At 55.5% G+C, this 14,289-nt stretch overlaps 2 protein-coding genes across 4 annotated transcripts; one reads left to right on the top strand and one right to left on the bottom strand.

Moving 5' to 3' along the window:
• The first annotated feature begins 5,670 nt into the window (after positions 1-5,670).
• LOC117644466 lies at positions 5,671-6,565 on the top strand. The gene is made up of 3 exons (XM_034383974.1): positions 5,671-5,831; positions 5,936-6,022; positions 6,289-6,565. The coding sequence occupies exons 1-3, from the start codon at positions 5,781-5,783 to the stop codon at positions 6,532-6,534; spliced, it is 384 nt and encodes a 127-aa protein (XP_034239865.1). The 5' UTR covers positions 5,671-5,780; the 3' UTR covers positions 6,535-6,565.
• Positions 6,566-7,026: 461 nt separating this feature from the next.
• On the bottom strand, positions 7,027-8,815 carry LOC117644452. Of its 3 annotated transcripts, none has more exons than XM_034383955.1 (3): positions 8,655-8,815; positions 8,278-8,502; positions 7,027-7,307 (listed from the first exon to the last, which is right to left on the bottom strand). In XM_034383955.1, the coding sequence occupies exons 1-3, from the start codon at positions 8,703-8,705 to the stop codon at positions 7,059-7,061; spliced, it is 525 nt and encodes a 174-aa protein (XP_034239846.1). In that variant the 5' UTR covers positions 8,706-8,815; the 3' UTR covers positions 7,027-7,058. The 3 variants fall into 3 exon arrangements, with proteins under 3 accessions (XP_034239846.1, XP_034239844.1, XP_034239845.1); XM_034383953.1 differs by lacking the exon at positions 7,027-7,307 and adding an exon at positions 7,595-8,096 and having other exon boundaries at positions 8,229-8,502; XM_034383954.1 differs by lacking the exon at positions 7,027-7,307 and adding an exon at positions 7,595-7,986 and having other exon boundaries at positions 8,655-8,814.
• Positions 8,816-14,289: the final 5,474 nt, after the last annotated feature.

Raw genomic sequence — 14,289 nt, 5'->3', positions numbered from 1 at the left:
CGTGCGGCCGTGTAAATTTGGGCCGGGGACCGCCGACGCACAGTGGGCCAGAAGACCGGTGGAGGCGGACAAAACTCCAGACGCGTTTTGAGCTCCGGAGTCGCTAAACAGGACTCGAACCGAACGTGTGACCCCACCAATGGATTGCTCTCCGAACGAGGAATCCATTGGTGGGGTCACACGTTCGGTTCGAGGCCTGTCTAGCGACTCTGGAGCTCAAAACGCGCCTTGAGCTTTGTCCGCCTCCGCCGGTCTTCTGGCCCACTGTGCGACGCCTCCACCGAGGGATTGTTTGTCTTTTTCCCTTTTTTTTCGTCGTGGCTCCTCGCGCGGCGCCGCGGAGTCTACGTGGCGTGGCCCCCGGCGTCGCCGCGGCTTTAAGGGGCTCTCCTCGACAAAGACTTTTTTGTGTGGGTGTGTGCGTGAGTTCCTGTTGACGCGCAGAGCTCCGCCCAGTCGGAATCAAACGTGGGCCCGCAACGAAAATGGGGGCCCTAACATGTGAACGCCACATTCAAGCCAACAATGGGATTTTGACAAATATACATGTAAAACCTATGGATTTCTTTTTCATACTGTCGTAGATAGGCTTAAAAAAAGGCATAAGAAAACTAATCGACTGTCACTTTATTTTAAATAATGGGTCATTATCTGATTTAAAATTAATCTGACTGAAAATTTCAATCAAAACCTTGAATAAACATTTTTTTTTGTTTCTGAGAGTGTGCTTCACAGTCCGGATAGTAGTCCTCTCGGCCGAGGGTAGGACGAAAACCCTTCCGCGAGCGTCGCGCCCTTTTTGCAGCTCAAGTCACGCACGCGAGTGAGAGAGAGCGAGAGAGCGAGAGCAGAGAGAGAGAGAAGAGAGAGAGAGAGAGAGAGAGATTATCTCAGGTCGCGTTTGCATGTTGCCGGACAGCCGCAAAACGACAGTCGCCCTCGGCGGCCACGGCCTGGGCACGGCCTGGGCATGGCGGGGTGCCGCCCTGCGGCGGTCCAGGTCCTGGAAATTGAAAAGATTTATATCCCTTGTACTTAAAACGGGCCAGGCAGCGGCGGCCGGGGCACGGCACGGCAAGGCACCCCACGCTGGAATCCGACCGCCCCGCCCCGCGTCGCGTCCAGCTGCCTGTTTGCGCCCGGCGTGCAAAGCAGAGGATCCAGTTTGTCTAAAACCGCGAACAGTGTCGCGCCGTTTTATCACGACAACGCTGTCACGGCGTCTGGCCGCGGCGGGGCGGGAAAAGAAACGCGAAACACGAAACAAAAACTCTGGCATTCGAGCCCGTTCAACCCAAAAGGGAGCCACGCGTACACGATTCGAGGGGGCGTTTTGGTGTTCCACAATGTATAACCCGTCTCCAGTGCTCTTGTTATACGCTTGGCTGTCGGTTTGCTGAAACGCCGGGAGAGTACTTTTTTGTGTTTTTCAAAATGTCACAATCCTTATCCGATCCAAAGACGAAGAGACTATAAGTCGTATCCTCCAAGGAATTCCCGGGGGATTTACACCCCTACGCCCAACGATCAGCGATTTGTGTTGTCATTTCATTGTTTGTTCGTTGTCTAATGAAAGAAACGTCGTATGTTGAAACATTCGAAAGTGACCGTTTACCTTGGAGACGGACGGGCGGGCGGAGGCCCCACTTTGGTGGCGTTGGATAAAGGGGGATGGGGCGCTGCGGGCAAGTCCGAGGGGCCCCGCCGGGGGCGCAGCCTGGCCAGCGCGAGGGTGGGGGGACGCTCCGGCCGCGCGGTCAGCCAATGAGAAGGAATCAGAGGGCTGTCCACCTCAGCAGGAGCAATGGTTCTCCGGGGAGCGACACGGCGGGGCCGCGGCCTGGCACCCACGCCCACCCTCAAACTTATGTGACATCGATGCAAACCAATATGTTTCTCGTTCCTTTTTGTCTCCTTCGTCCTCATTGTCCACCCCGGTCGCGGCGGCGGCGGCGTGGCGGTCCATGGCGGTCGCCCCCCAGAGGCCGCCGAGGTGGCCGCCGAGGTGGCCGGCCAAGTCCCTGGGCCACATTGAGGGGCCAGAATTAGAGTCACGGAATGGCGATAGTTTGGGGACACGATTGGGGGGCCGCCTCCACTCTCTCTCTCTCTCTCTCTCTCTCTCTCTCTCTCTCTCTCTCTCTCTCTCTCTCTCTCTCTCTCTCTCTCTCTCTCTCTCTCTGATGCGGCATACGTGTGGGAGGGCCGGGGCGTAGTTGATGGCGATTGGGCCAGGTAAAGAGATTCGTCGGGGGAGGTGTCCTGCCGGTCTTGGCGGTCCTGGACGCAGAGGCCGTCGCCGAGGCGGAGCGGAGGGCGGAACTTGGGTGGGGGGAGCCGGACTGTTTGACCAACAGGACTTTTTGTTGTTAACGAAGCGGACTTTACCAAACAAACAAAAACGCGCGGTTTTGAACAAAAGAAACTCCGTTATACTTTTCACATTAGAAATAATGCAAATTTTTTCTAAAAAAAAAAAAATTCTCTATTGCAACCTGTAATTTTAACAAAACAAACCGCAATACTTCACCACTTTCTTGTGTTGCTTTAATAATTATTGTTTTCACTGAGATTTGAAACTGTTTTCGTGGGAGCGACACACGAGACGGAGTGTCTGGCGCCACGCAGTCTGGCAGTCCGAGTCTGACTCGGTCCGCAGGGCTGGGGACGGCCTCGCCTCGGCCTCGGCTAGCCATCAACGCGACAATCAACCCCGACCGGGTCCACCCCGTCCACCCCGTCCAGCAAGTCCACCCCCCACATATCCGCAACTTAAGTAACTTTCTTTTTCCTTGTCCAATCTCTAAACCGAAGGCGTCCTTTACCAAACTTTACTGGCCTATACCCAGCCGTTCAAATAGATCGAGGTGTCCGGGAACAACCGAATGAGGACCTGGGGATTGGTGTGGCCGGGGCCGGGGCTGCGGTCGAGACGGGGATCAAGCAAGAGGGAGGGTGGGGCGGCCGCTTCAGTCTTCATTCTGAGGGCTATTTCATGAGGCCCGACATGTGAGGCCGAGGCGGGCCGAGGCCAGTCAGGCCCAAATCCCCCGTGTGTTCGGTCTTGGCCAAGGCCTTGGCAACGGATGGAAGCGATATCGGCCGGAGTTGTCACAGACGCCGTGCCCGAGGCCGCGCCGCCCGGGAGGAACGCAAGAGCCTTCACGCAGCCCGCAAGGAAGCCGATGACGCGTGAGGGTCGCGCATCGTGTGTAACACCCTTAAAAAGTCGTTCCTTGAACTGAGATAATTAACTTGAATTTTCCATGAAAATTCATTTGCAGTAGTAAATCAAGGGGAAATTACTGCGTGAATTTCAGTGTACAAAGCCAGTGGATTTCAGTTGAATTTTGATGAATTTCAGGCACAAACTACTGAATTTTGAGAAGAATAAGATTATATGAATTTCAATGAAGTTTAGTGAATTTTACAAGTTTGATGAATTTTGGTGTACAAATATGGCTGGAGTTATTTCCCCTTGAATTATCTGAGTAAGGGTAGGGGTTGTCTACCCCGACGGGGCCGCGAGGCCGTCAGGCAGACCCGTCGCCCAGGGTGGCAGTGCCGTCAGCCCGTCGGGTTGCTGACGACCCCACCACCACACTGCCACACTGCCTGCGCCTGCGCCCTGTTTGGCACTCGGCGCGGCCCGGGGCGCTTCTAAACCCATTCCCTTTGAAGCGATTAACGGGATCCGACACACCGCCGTGATCCTGGACTGCACACGTCCCAGACGCCCCCCACCCCGACGGTGCGCAGCGCGCGCAGTATCGCGCCCGGTTCCTCTCATTACGAATGCCTTCATATGCAGAGAGGGCGCCGCGCCGCGCGCCTCGCACGCCCTAATCCGCGTCATTTCCTGCGAAAGCCCACCGCTTTGATCAGCCTCTTCACTTTTATGGAAGGCGCTGCCTTAATTACTCGCAGGATATTCGCGCGCCCATTCGGATCGGGTCGATCGAGGCCCTCTCGGTGGAGCCACAGCCTTCCGAATGAACGACAAAAAAAATTGGACTCGGCTGGACTCGAACCTGCAGATCAGCGGCTGGAAGTCGACGTCGCTAACCACGTGGCCACTGCGACATGGACCCGCGTGTTCCACCCCTGGCGTTTCACCCGGGCGGCCACCTGCAAACTTTGGCGCCAAGGGGCGGCACGGCGAAGCGCACCGCGTCATCATAATTAATAGTGACAAACCATTGCAGCCGCAGCCAAGGCGCAGCCAAGGCGCGCCGTCCCCAATATGAACTATAACACCGCGCCGTAGCTCACGGCCTCACGGCCTCACGGCATATGCAGAGCGGAGCGTGATTTATCGACATTATAAACTCAACTCACTCCTCAACTATGCCTACAATTCCACACAAACTGGAGCCACGGCCTTGCGTCGACCTCGTGCACATTACTGGGCACTCACGAACGTCTTCCTCCTCCTCCCCCCCCCCCCCACACACACACATCAACGCCAGCTGTCTATAAAGAGTGTGACAAGGCGGCATTTGTTATCGAGCATTAGCTCTCCTTTCCAACCCAAATGGAGCCGCAGAAAACAAGTGCAAAGTTTCCTCCTTTATCTCCCGTTTCATTCCCTTCTTCAGTCTTCTATGGTCGGTGCCAAGTAAAAACAGGAGCCATGGACTTCGCGACGAACGCGTCAAGCCCGCCGCCGAGCGCGAGGCGGTTCGGCCCTTGCTTCGGCCGTCCGGTCGCCCGGTCGTTAGCGAACGCCAAAAGAGGGGGAGTTGGCTCCAAGTTTACAGTCCCGTATTCGTGATATAAAGGAGCCTAAAGGTAAGCGCGTCAAATTTATAGATCCGCACCGCCACGGCACGGCACCGCCACGGCAGGGCCAAGGCCCGCCCAGAGAGGGCCGTGGGCTTACGCGCATTCCATTTAACTCTGGCGACACTGGGCGAGAGGGAGAGCGAGCGAGACAGACCGCACCAACACCGATTGTTATAGAAAACCATAACAATTAATTATTGTTATTATAACAGTTCTAATTATTGCCGCGCCGGCGCCGCGTGGGGAAGCAAGGGATGCGAGCGAGACACACCGCGCGGCCAGAAAGGCTCACTCTCTCTCTGTGTGTGTGTGTGTGTGTGTGTGTGTGTGTGTGTGTGTGTGTGTGTGTGTGTGAAAGGGACACTGTGTGTGTAACATTAGAGGGCCGCAACGTCCTCCAAAGATTTATTCCCGGGTAATAATGACATCTTCCGTCCTGCGTGGTCCTGCGCCCCGCCCGGTCCACGCGCTCTCTCTCTCCCTCTCTCCCTCTCCCTCTCTCTCTCTCTCTCTCTCTCTCTCTCTCTCTCTCTCTCTCTCTCTCTCTCTCTCTCTCTCTCTCTCTCTCTCTCTCTCTCTGTCCAGGCGCCATGACCAGGCATCGCTTATTGTTGTCCGAGGCTGTAAACCAAACTTCTTTTATTTTGTCTCCCTCTTTCCTTCCGTCAGCCACCCGTTCATCTCTCTCTCTCTCTCTCTCTCTCTCTCTGGTCTTCAGGCAGAGAGAGTACCCGATACGACGTGGAGCACAGAGCGGACGCCACTACTTCGCATCAAGGCCGAAGTGCACCGGTCAGAGTCTTCGCATTTTCTGGTGGAGAGCCTTTTTTTTAAAGGTCGCAATCGCTGTCATTGCATGCATGCAAATGAGTTGAAGTGTTTTCAGATGCTTATCGGGATCGGAAGGCAACCGCGCTCGCGTCGGCGGGCCTATAAATTGGTCGAGGACCCCGTGATGCGTCAGTTGCTCGAGTATCTCACAGCAATCAGCCACCATGGTCAGCAAGGTTGTCGTCGTCGCCCTCGCGGCTCTGCTCTGCGCCCAGGTAAGCTTCAAGCAGACCCCGAGAATGACACTGAGTGAGGAGAAAGAGGGGTAAAATGAGGAACCGTAAGCGCAAGGGAGAGTAAACCGTCACTTTGCTTGTAGGCCTTCGTGTCTGCGGCCCCCCAGAAGGAGGAGCTGGGTGCCCACCAGCTCGGTGGCTACATCAAGTGCATCAAGGACTTGACCAACGTAAGTGAAAAGCAACCTGGAGCGAGACTGCCGTACTCCAGTGTTGTTTATTGAATGAGACGCATGTGAACTTTGTCACGTTCATTTGAATTCGATGAGACCTTCGTTGGAACGTGATACAGCCGTTTAATTCACATTAGTTTGAATTCAAACGAATGTGAGATCACAGGCGGGCGAACGTGCCAAAATTCACGTTTTTACAAACATGACGTCACATTCGTCGAATAGCAAAGAAGAATCGTCTCCTTACCCCTGTCTCCCTGCAGAGCTTCACCATCGTCAAGGACATCACCGGCATCGTCAGCGGCTACAAGACCATCTTCTCAGCCGCCAAGACCGCCAAGGCCGCCTGCTCCGAGGACAAGGACAAGTCCGCTGAGGACATCAGCGCCTGCAAGCAGAAAATCACCCAGCAGGAGATCAACGACCTCATGGCCGAGACCACCAAGCTGGGCGAGAGGATCGTCGCTGACTGGCCCAAGGTCCAGGGCATCATCTCTGAGTGCTTCTAGATGATTTTTTAATAAATCACAATACCCTCAACGCTTGTGCTTTAATTGGCTCCATTATTCCTTGGAAAGTACACTCCGATTACCTGAAGAGATACAAAGTTCTGCCCTGCGCAGAAGCCCGCACTTCTCGGACGTGTTGCCAGATTAGCGGAGAAAAATTCCTATGACGAACCGGGGTTCAACTTCAGCCTGCTATAGGCAACACATGTGAGCTCTGCCGTCGAAAAGTTGCAGGCTGAGGTTGGCAACCCTCTCGACACGGGTGCATCGTGGGAGTTTTCACCGACTAATGTGGCAACATTCCGTCGCGCATTCAAGTCTCTCCACTTACAATCAAATCAAATCGGAGGTAGCAATCTAGAAGGGCACTCGATAATTTCGGTAGCCTTCACACCCTAATTGCCATTGCAAAAAATTTATCAGTTTTTCGTGCTGATGAAGTTGTTCTGCGAGTTTGCACAAAGGGGGAAACAGGGAGGAACGTCACAGAAAAACGCAGTGTTAAGACGCTTTATTGGTTCGGCCTACGCGAGCAGGTTGATGCAGTTGTAGTAGGTGGCGATGGGCAGCAGGGCCAAGTCGATGCCCGAAGAGATGAGGTCTGCCTTGATGGCGGCCCAGCGCGCCGCGTCGGCGGCCTTGGCGTCCTCCTGGCACTTAGCCACGTCGGCGGCGGCCGCGGCGGCGCACGCGGCGGTGTCCTTCTTGAGCTGCTGCTTGGAGTGGACCAGGCGCACGACGACCTGCACGCCGTGCTTCACCTCCCAGTAGGCCTGCGTGGACAGAACGTCCCGCCGCTTAGATTTTGTCGTCATTCCTCGGCCGGTAGGCAAAATTTGCCACGACGCACCACTGTTAAAAGGGTTGCCAACCTCAGCTTGCCTGCTGAGCCGCTTTGGTCTCGAGAAGTTGCCCAGTTAGCAAGCTGAAGTTGGCAACGCTATGGCGGGGCTTCGTGGTTTTTTTTTTGTGGCAACACTGCTTTGGTTGTTGAGGGATGAGTGTTGGGAATGTTTCGGTTCGGGCTTCGGCCACCACCTTTCAAGATGAATAGATCATGTTTTGAAATAATTATTTTAATTGCTTATCTAGTCAAAACAATGATGTTTCGAAGAGAGAGATTTAGATGAGGGAGAAGCAGCTCTTGAGAGCGATCACGGAGGTGAGGGTCTTGATGGCGGTGCCGGGAATCTTGCCCTTGCTGGCCTTGACGGCGGCCTTGTAGGCGGTCTCGGCATCGGCCAGGCAGGCGCTCGCGTCGGGAGCAGGAGCAGGAGTGTCGGGAGCGTCGGGAGCAGGAGTGTCGGGAGCGTCGGGAGCAGGAGTGGCGGGAGCGTCGTCGTAGAGGAAGGAGGGCGTGGCGGTGCAGGCCGCCTTGGCCGCCTTGTATGCGACCTTCTCGTTGTGGAACTCGGCAAACAGTTTCACAACCTGGTTCAGGGTCTTGCCCAGCTGCATCAGAAAGGCGCGTGTTACTTCCTTAACTGCCTGGCAGCTGCCGACGTTGCCACCTTTAGCGGTCGAAAAATCCCTCCTACGATTCACCAGAGTGAAAGGGTTGCCAACCTCAGCCTGTACTCTCGGAAACGTACTGGGTTGCCAACCTGAGGCTGACTCAGCAACTCATCCACAGCAAAGAATGACATGTTGTCAACTAGGCGGGCTGAGGTTGGCAACCCTCTCGACAGTGGTGCAGCGTGGGAGTTTTCGCCCGCTTGTGTGGCAGCACTGTGAGCTACTCACGTTCAGGATGCTGGTGGCGCAGGTGAAGACGTTCTTGACGGCGCGCTGCTGCTTCAGGGGGTGGACGTCCAGGTCCAGGTCCATGCCGGTCTCCTCCTCCAGCTGGTCGACCATCATCATGATTTGCTCCGCAGCGTCCTCGAAGTCCATGTCAGCGAACTCGCTCACGTCCACCTCGTTCCATGACGGCAGGCGGCGGGCGTCCAGGGAGGCGCCGGCGATGCCCTGGTGACATGACAAAGGAGTTGACCTCTCCAAAGCGCGGGAAAACATCGGAATGCGCGGGAAAACACCGAAATGCGCGGGAAAACGCCGGAATGCGCGGGAAAACGCCGGAATGCGCGGGAAAAGGCGTTCTAGATTGCGTTCTTGCTGACCTGCACGCAGCAGACGGCCGCGATGGCGGCGAGGATGATCTTGGCGTTCATGATGTCGACTGGCAAGAGACTGAGCAAGGTGGCGCAACTCGTGCAAGTCCTTATAAAGGTTCAATAATGAAATGGTTATCTCACGCACTCGAGTGGAGCGCTGGGTCGGTCGAGTTCGCGAGGGCGTGTATCGCACCGATAAAGCTAACTAATCAGGCAGAGCACTGCGAACACAACATTCCGAGTCATGACTTCCTCGAGTGATGAGGTCAGTGTTGACATCACAATGGGCAAAGTTCTCTACCATGCGGAGGTGCCTAAAGGGTTGCCAACAGCAGCCTGCCTGTTTGGCAATCCGGCTTTGCTCTCGAGATGTTCCGGCTGAGGTTGGCAAACCTATCGACACTGGTGCATGTAGGAACTCTCCCGGCATGTGGCAACACTGCATGGGGTGTGCGTGGGGAAATTAAGAAATGATAAACACTCTGGTTGCGAATGACAACGGCGACAGAGCACTGCAAGTGATGGCGATGGCCCTCCCAAGTTGAGGCACAAATCTTTCATAACGGCCATTACTAGGCCTGTGCCTGGGCGGCCTGGGCCGAGTGCGGTTGGGCCGGGTGAGGCCCCAGGATGAATCGTCCGTGCCAGGCTCGCCATGCTTCCTGCAGGTGCCAGACTGCCTCCCTCCAATCGCAAAGGACGCATTTTGTCAACCGCAAAACCTGACAAACTATTCGCAGGCCTTACATTTACAAGTAGCTTGTCATGACAAAGGATCTATAAAGTACATAAAGCTCACAAAGAAAATACGAAGTTATTCCCGAACTATTTCTTCGCATTAAAAACTGAAGTTTGTGCCTTACATGTGCTCCAACTTGGAAAGTTTTTAAGCGTGTGCCAGCGGCCAGTCACAACTGTGCGTGGTGTGCGTCACCACCAGAGGGACAGCAATTGTCCTCAGAGATTCATGGGGTTGCAAATGAGTGACCCAGCCCCCAGACTCAAACACTGCTTCCAGGTCAAAGTATCAAGTTTCAATTGCGCTTCAAATTAAGCTGAGAGGGTTGGCTGACCCGTTAGGCGCGTCAGGCTTCGTAAACATGGCAGTCTTAGCCCAATAATGCCTAAAAGGATGCTGACGTCCCTTTCCAGTGGGAGGGTCCGGCCGGCCAGTCCGCACCTCTTGTTAATCTCTTGCCAAAGCCTGGCTCTAAATCATGGGTGGCCGGCCGGCGTGGCGCTGCCGGGCGCTGCCAGGCCCTGCCTGCCCAAGGAAGCCGCTCTGGCCTCTCACCTCAGGGTGCCGACTTCGGGTCTCATTGGGCGCGACACCGCGAGAGAGAGGGAGAGAAGTGGAGGGGGGGGACAGTCGCGTGTGGGCGTGTTAATCTTTGATGCGGGGCGCTGTCTCTCTCGCTGTGTGCGGCGGGCTGCCGGCTGGAACGGGGAGGACAGGGCGAACACCGCAGCCGGACATCGGCTTGCTATTGGTCGATGCAGCTTAGCAGGGCCGGCCACCACGTGCCTGCACCTTCTCCGCTGCCGGACAATCCGGACACACATGCCGCTAGCGGCGTGGGGGAAATGGATGTGGTTCAATGAGGAGAGCAAGTCGGGAAAAACTGACTGTCCCGACAGTGCACTTCCACTCGTTCCACATTGCTGGAAAAAGGTGAGGTCGTGTCTGATCGTGATGGTGTTGGCCGCGACGGCAAAGGCGGCTCGCCGGCCACCTCTAAGGGCTTGTGACGTCCCCTAAAAGCCGGCCCTGCGGCCCTGCGGCCCTGGCCTGCCAGCCCTCCCACCCCCGGCGCCGGACCGCACCGCTCAGCGCCGAGCCGGACCAAGGACAGAAATAAGTCATTCACCACTTCAAAGGGAATAGCGCAAGACAAGGGCACCAAAGGGTTGTAAGCCGCGCCCCGCTGCCGCGCCGGACAGCCGCTGTGATGCTGGCAATTAGGCCGAGTAGGGCGACGCCTTGTTCAAAAATACAACGCCGCCCGATTTTCGGCAACGGACCGCCGCGGCGGGGGGATTCGAACCCGGGGCTCAAGGCCGCGCCGCGGAAAGGGAAGGCAAGCCCAGATTGTGGACAGAGTTGTACATGAGAAGTTACGAGCACCCTCCGCTACCCCACGCTACCGCCCCCGACCCCGCGCCTCGGGCCTCAGGCGTGCCAAGTCGGAAATTTCATTTCAAAGTCGGATCAAACTGGAATCGAACGGCCGGCGACGTGTTCTGGGCGGCGGTGGATCCGTACAGTCACGCAACAACCGCGTGTTCGCTTGCGCTGGACGCGGTCGTATCGGTGGCGTTCTGGGCGGCGGTGGGTCCGTACAGTCGCCCAACACACGTGTTGGCTTTGGACGGGGCGCCGCATGGGGCGTGTTGCCGGGATGGAACCTGACGAGGCCGAAAGAGAGGCGGAGCGTGGAAAGTGGACGAAATGGGAAAGGAACAGGAGCAAAACGTGACACACAGTTATTACAAATTTCCATTTATTCTATTTTGTTGGGCCGTCCGCCCTTTATGTGCTGACCCCCACCCCGCCTCGGCCCGCCCCACCCCTCGGGCCGTTCCTTCTCATATTTCCCAGTGTATACCTGGCACGCTCAAACCGCCCGCTGCCCCGCCCTTCGCTCAAGGGAACATCTTTTCCCGAAACAAAGGGAGGGCCGCTACCCACCGAGTCAGTCAGTAGGCCAAGAAACGCACCCAATAAGGGAGCGTGGATTGGTGGGGCCGAGCCGCGGGGGGGACCGAAACAGTCTACGCTAGACTGAAAGAAAATGCCAAACAACGCTGGAGAATAGAACAGTTTTGGCTTTCACCCACATTCTCTTTCTCCCACGACTTGCTCCAACTTTGCAGTGCAATTCTCGCTGAACTGAATCCTACTTGCAGTGGCTGCCTCGGGATTGAAGCCATCACCAATCATTGAACAGAAAACCCTCTCATATTCAGCTATCTGCCGCGCGCACGTACACACACACACACGCGCACGCGACCACACACACACACACACACACACACACACACACACACACACACACACACACACACACAAACGTGCACGCGCCGCTATGGGACGAGCCCCCTCCAGCGCGCCCTGGACAGTCTTATCCAAATTATGCGGTGGCGGGATGGGACTGCACATTGCTGGGCCTTTGCAAGTTTGGACCACAAATCACGGGCCAGTCAGGACACTGGCAGTGCACTGGCACAGCGCGCCGATCAATGGCATAGTTGCAGCCGCGGGATGAGGCGGACGGACGGACGGACGGACAGACAGACAGACAGACAGACAGACAGACCATACATACATAATGGGCCGAATTAGAGCTTTGCAGGTCCAAGTTGACCGGAAGAACTTTCGTATGTGTGTGTGGGGTGGTGTGTGTGTGTGTGTGTGTGTGTGTGTGTGTGTGTGTGTGTGTGTGTGTGTGTGTGTGTGTGTGTGTGTGTTTCAACTTGCCGATTTTAGATTTCAGAAACTCCTTTCGGACTTCCCTCCCACAGTGGCGGTGACGGACCGCTCGCCTCGCCGTCTCTGCGACGTGGTTCGTGAACAGTCCCTTATCTGACCGCTCAAACGCGTCGGCCGCTCCGCTTGGCTCCGCTTCGCCGTGCATGGCGAAGGGGGTCGGCGGAGGCGGTAATACATTCGTAAGTTGACTCGGGTCGGCGGCCGGGACGCCTCGGGTCTGAGACACACAGACACACGGCCGCGACGAAACTCGCAGCACAACTGAAATGAAGTGGCTGGATTTATGGGCGGTCCCCCCGGGCCTTCCTTCGGGCCTTCGAGCCTTCGGTCCCCGGCATCCCCGGCCGTCCCGCTATCGCCACGTCGGTCAGCCCAGCCAGCCGCTTCAGTGAAGACCCACTTGCGCGGACGTAACTCAAGTCCGCCCGCTTTTCGCCCCCCCCCCCCCCCAAAAAAAAAAAAAAAATACTAGTTCCCCAATGTTTTCGTCTTCAGTAAGAGTACAATAAATTAGGCCTGTTCAAATTTTTTGAAGAAAAAACTAAGATGATTTTTGTGGGTAAATGAAAAAAGAAACTTCTAAATGCTGTTTTTTTTTTTTCTTCTTTTTTTTCCAATTGGGGACCACCCTAACACGTGCCCAGGACAGGCGCTTCTAGCTAGACCACTGTGACGTTGCAGGACCCAAGGGCGGATCCAGAGACGGGTTCAGGAAAAGATCTCACGAAAGTTGCCTTCTAAGGTGTGACTTTTTTCCTCCTCCCCCTCCCCCCTAACTGGATCCGCACCTGACCCGTTCGCGGAAAAGACAGCCGCTTCGCTCACGCAGCGCGCGCCAGCCGTTGCTATCTCCCGCCTAAGTTGTTGTTAATAGCGACACTTGGCAATGAAATATCGGCCGAGAAGTCGCGACTAGTCTTGGCAGGTGAGGTTGGGCCTCGCTATCAGGTATGACTTAGGGCCGCACTTAATGGGTCTTGCACTCCTCATCCGAGATCTTGATCAAAGTTTGGGTCGTCGCGTTGGCGCAGTTGATTTCAGCTTGAAATTATCTGCGAATTATCTCGAACCTGTGTGCCGGCGTGCCGGGCCGAGGCCACCGAGGCCACCGAGGCCGCCGCCACCGAGGCACGGCGTGTGATCAGCGCCCTACTTGGCGAATATATCTACAGAGCCATCATTTAACATTCGGTGCGCCCAGAGCGCCCAACGCAGATACTTCCAAAAAAAATGAATATGCACAGAAAATGTATTTGTACAAATTGTCCATAGCACAATTTTAGAGATAGTGAAAATTTTCGTGCAAATTGGTACACGAAGTCGCTCAAGTTCGTGACAAATTTTGTTCAAATTTGTAAACAAAGCACGCATGCTTAAAAGTGTGTGAACAAAACTATTCAGTTAAGGTGATCAACCTCTCTGACCTGACACCACGCAGTCTCGGGCATTGATTTTTTATTTGTCTTGGCTGCTGTGTTGCTAAACACCAAGGAAGCTAGCTGAAAAAAAAAACAACAAGTGAAATTGGTTTTCGTGAGCTTTCCGTAATTGACTGCAAAACGAGAGAGTGCGTCTCTAATTTGCAGAATGCTGCTCGCTCCACCGCCTTGCTCGCTGACAGGCCTGCCCGGCCGCCCGGTCTGGCAGGGGTGGCAGCACTGGTAGCGCCACAAGGCAGTGAATTCGCTTCCGTTCCGGTCATTTACCCGTCATTGCGCGCGGACTAGCATGCGCTTCCCACCCGCGGCACGTTTCTGATAACGGAAGGGAAAGGCAGGAAAAAGTATTCGCTACAGTCAGACGGACGGGAGGAACGCCCCACAGTGGGCCAGAAAGACCAGAAGGCCAGGACCCTGGACGCGTTTTGAGCTCCAGAGTCGCTAAATGGGACTCGAACCGAACGTGTGACCCCACCAATGGATTCCTCGTTCGGAGAGCAATCCATTGGTGGGGTCACACGTTCGGTTCGAGTCCCCTTTAGCGACTCTGTCCACTGTGCGCCCGCGTAAGAAAATAAGGCGACGACTTTGTACTAAGAGCCAGAAATGCGCGCGGAAAGAAAGGCTTTGAAGCGAACGCCGTTTAGCACTGTGTGAGCACCACGGACTAATTTGTTTTTCTTGAGAGTCACCAGGCATATGCATGACACAG

This window comes from Thrips palmi, unplaced genomic scaffold (assembly GCF_012932325.1).
Source record: "Thrips palmi isolate BJ-2018 unplaced genomic scaffold, TpBJ-2018v1 HiC_scaffold_18, whole genome shotgun sequence".
In the NCBI taxonomy this organism is placed as follows: Eukaryota; Metazoa; Arthropoda; class Insecta; order Thysanoptera; family Thripidae; genus Thrips; species Thrips palmi.
Note: the sequence above shows the minus strand (reverse complement) of the source record. Positions and strands in the feature narration are given on the sequence as shown.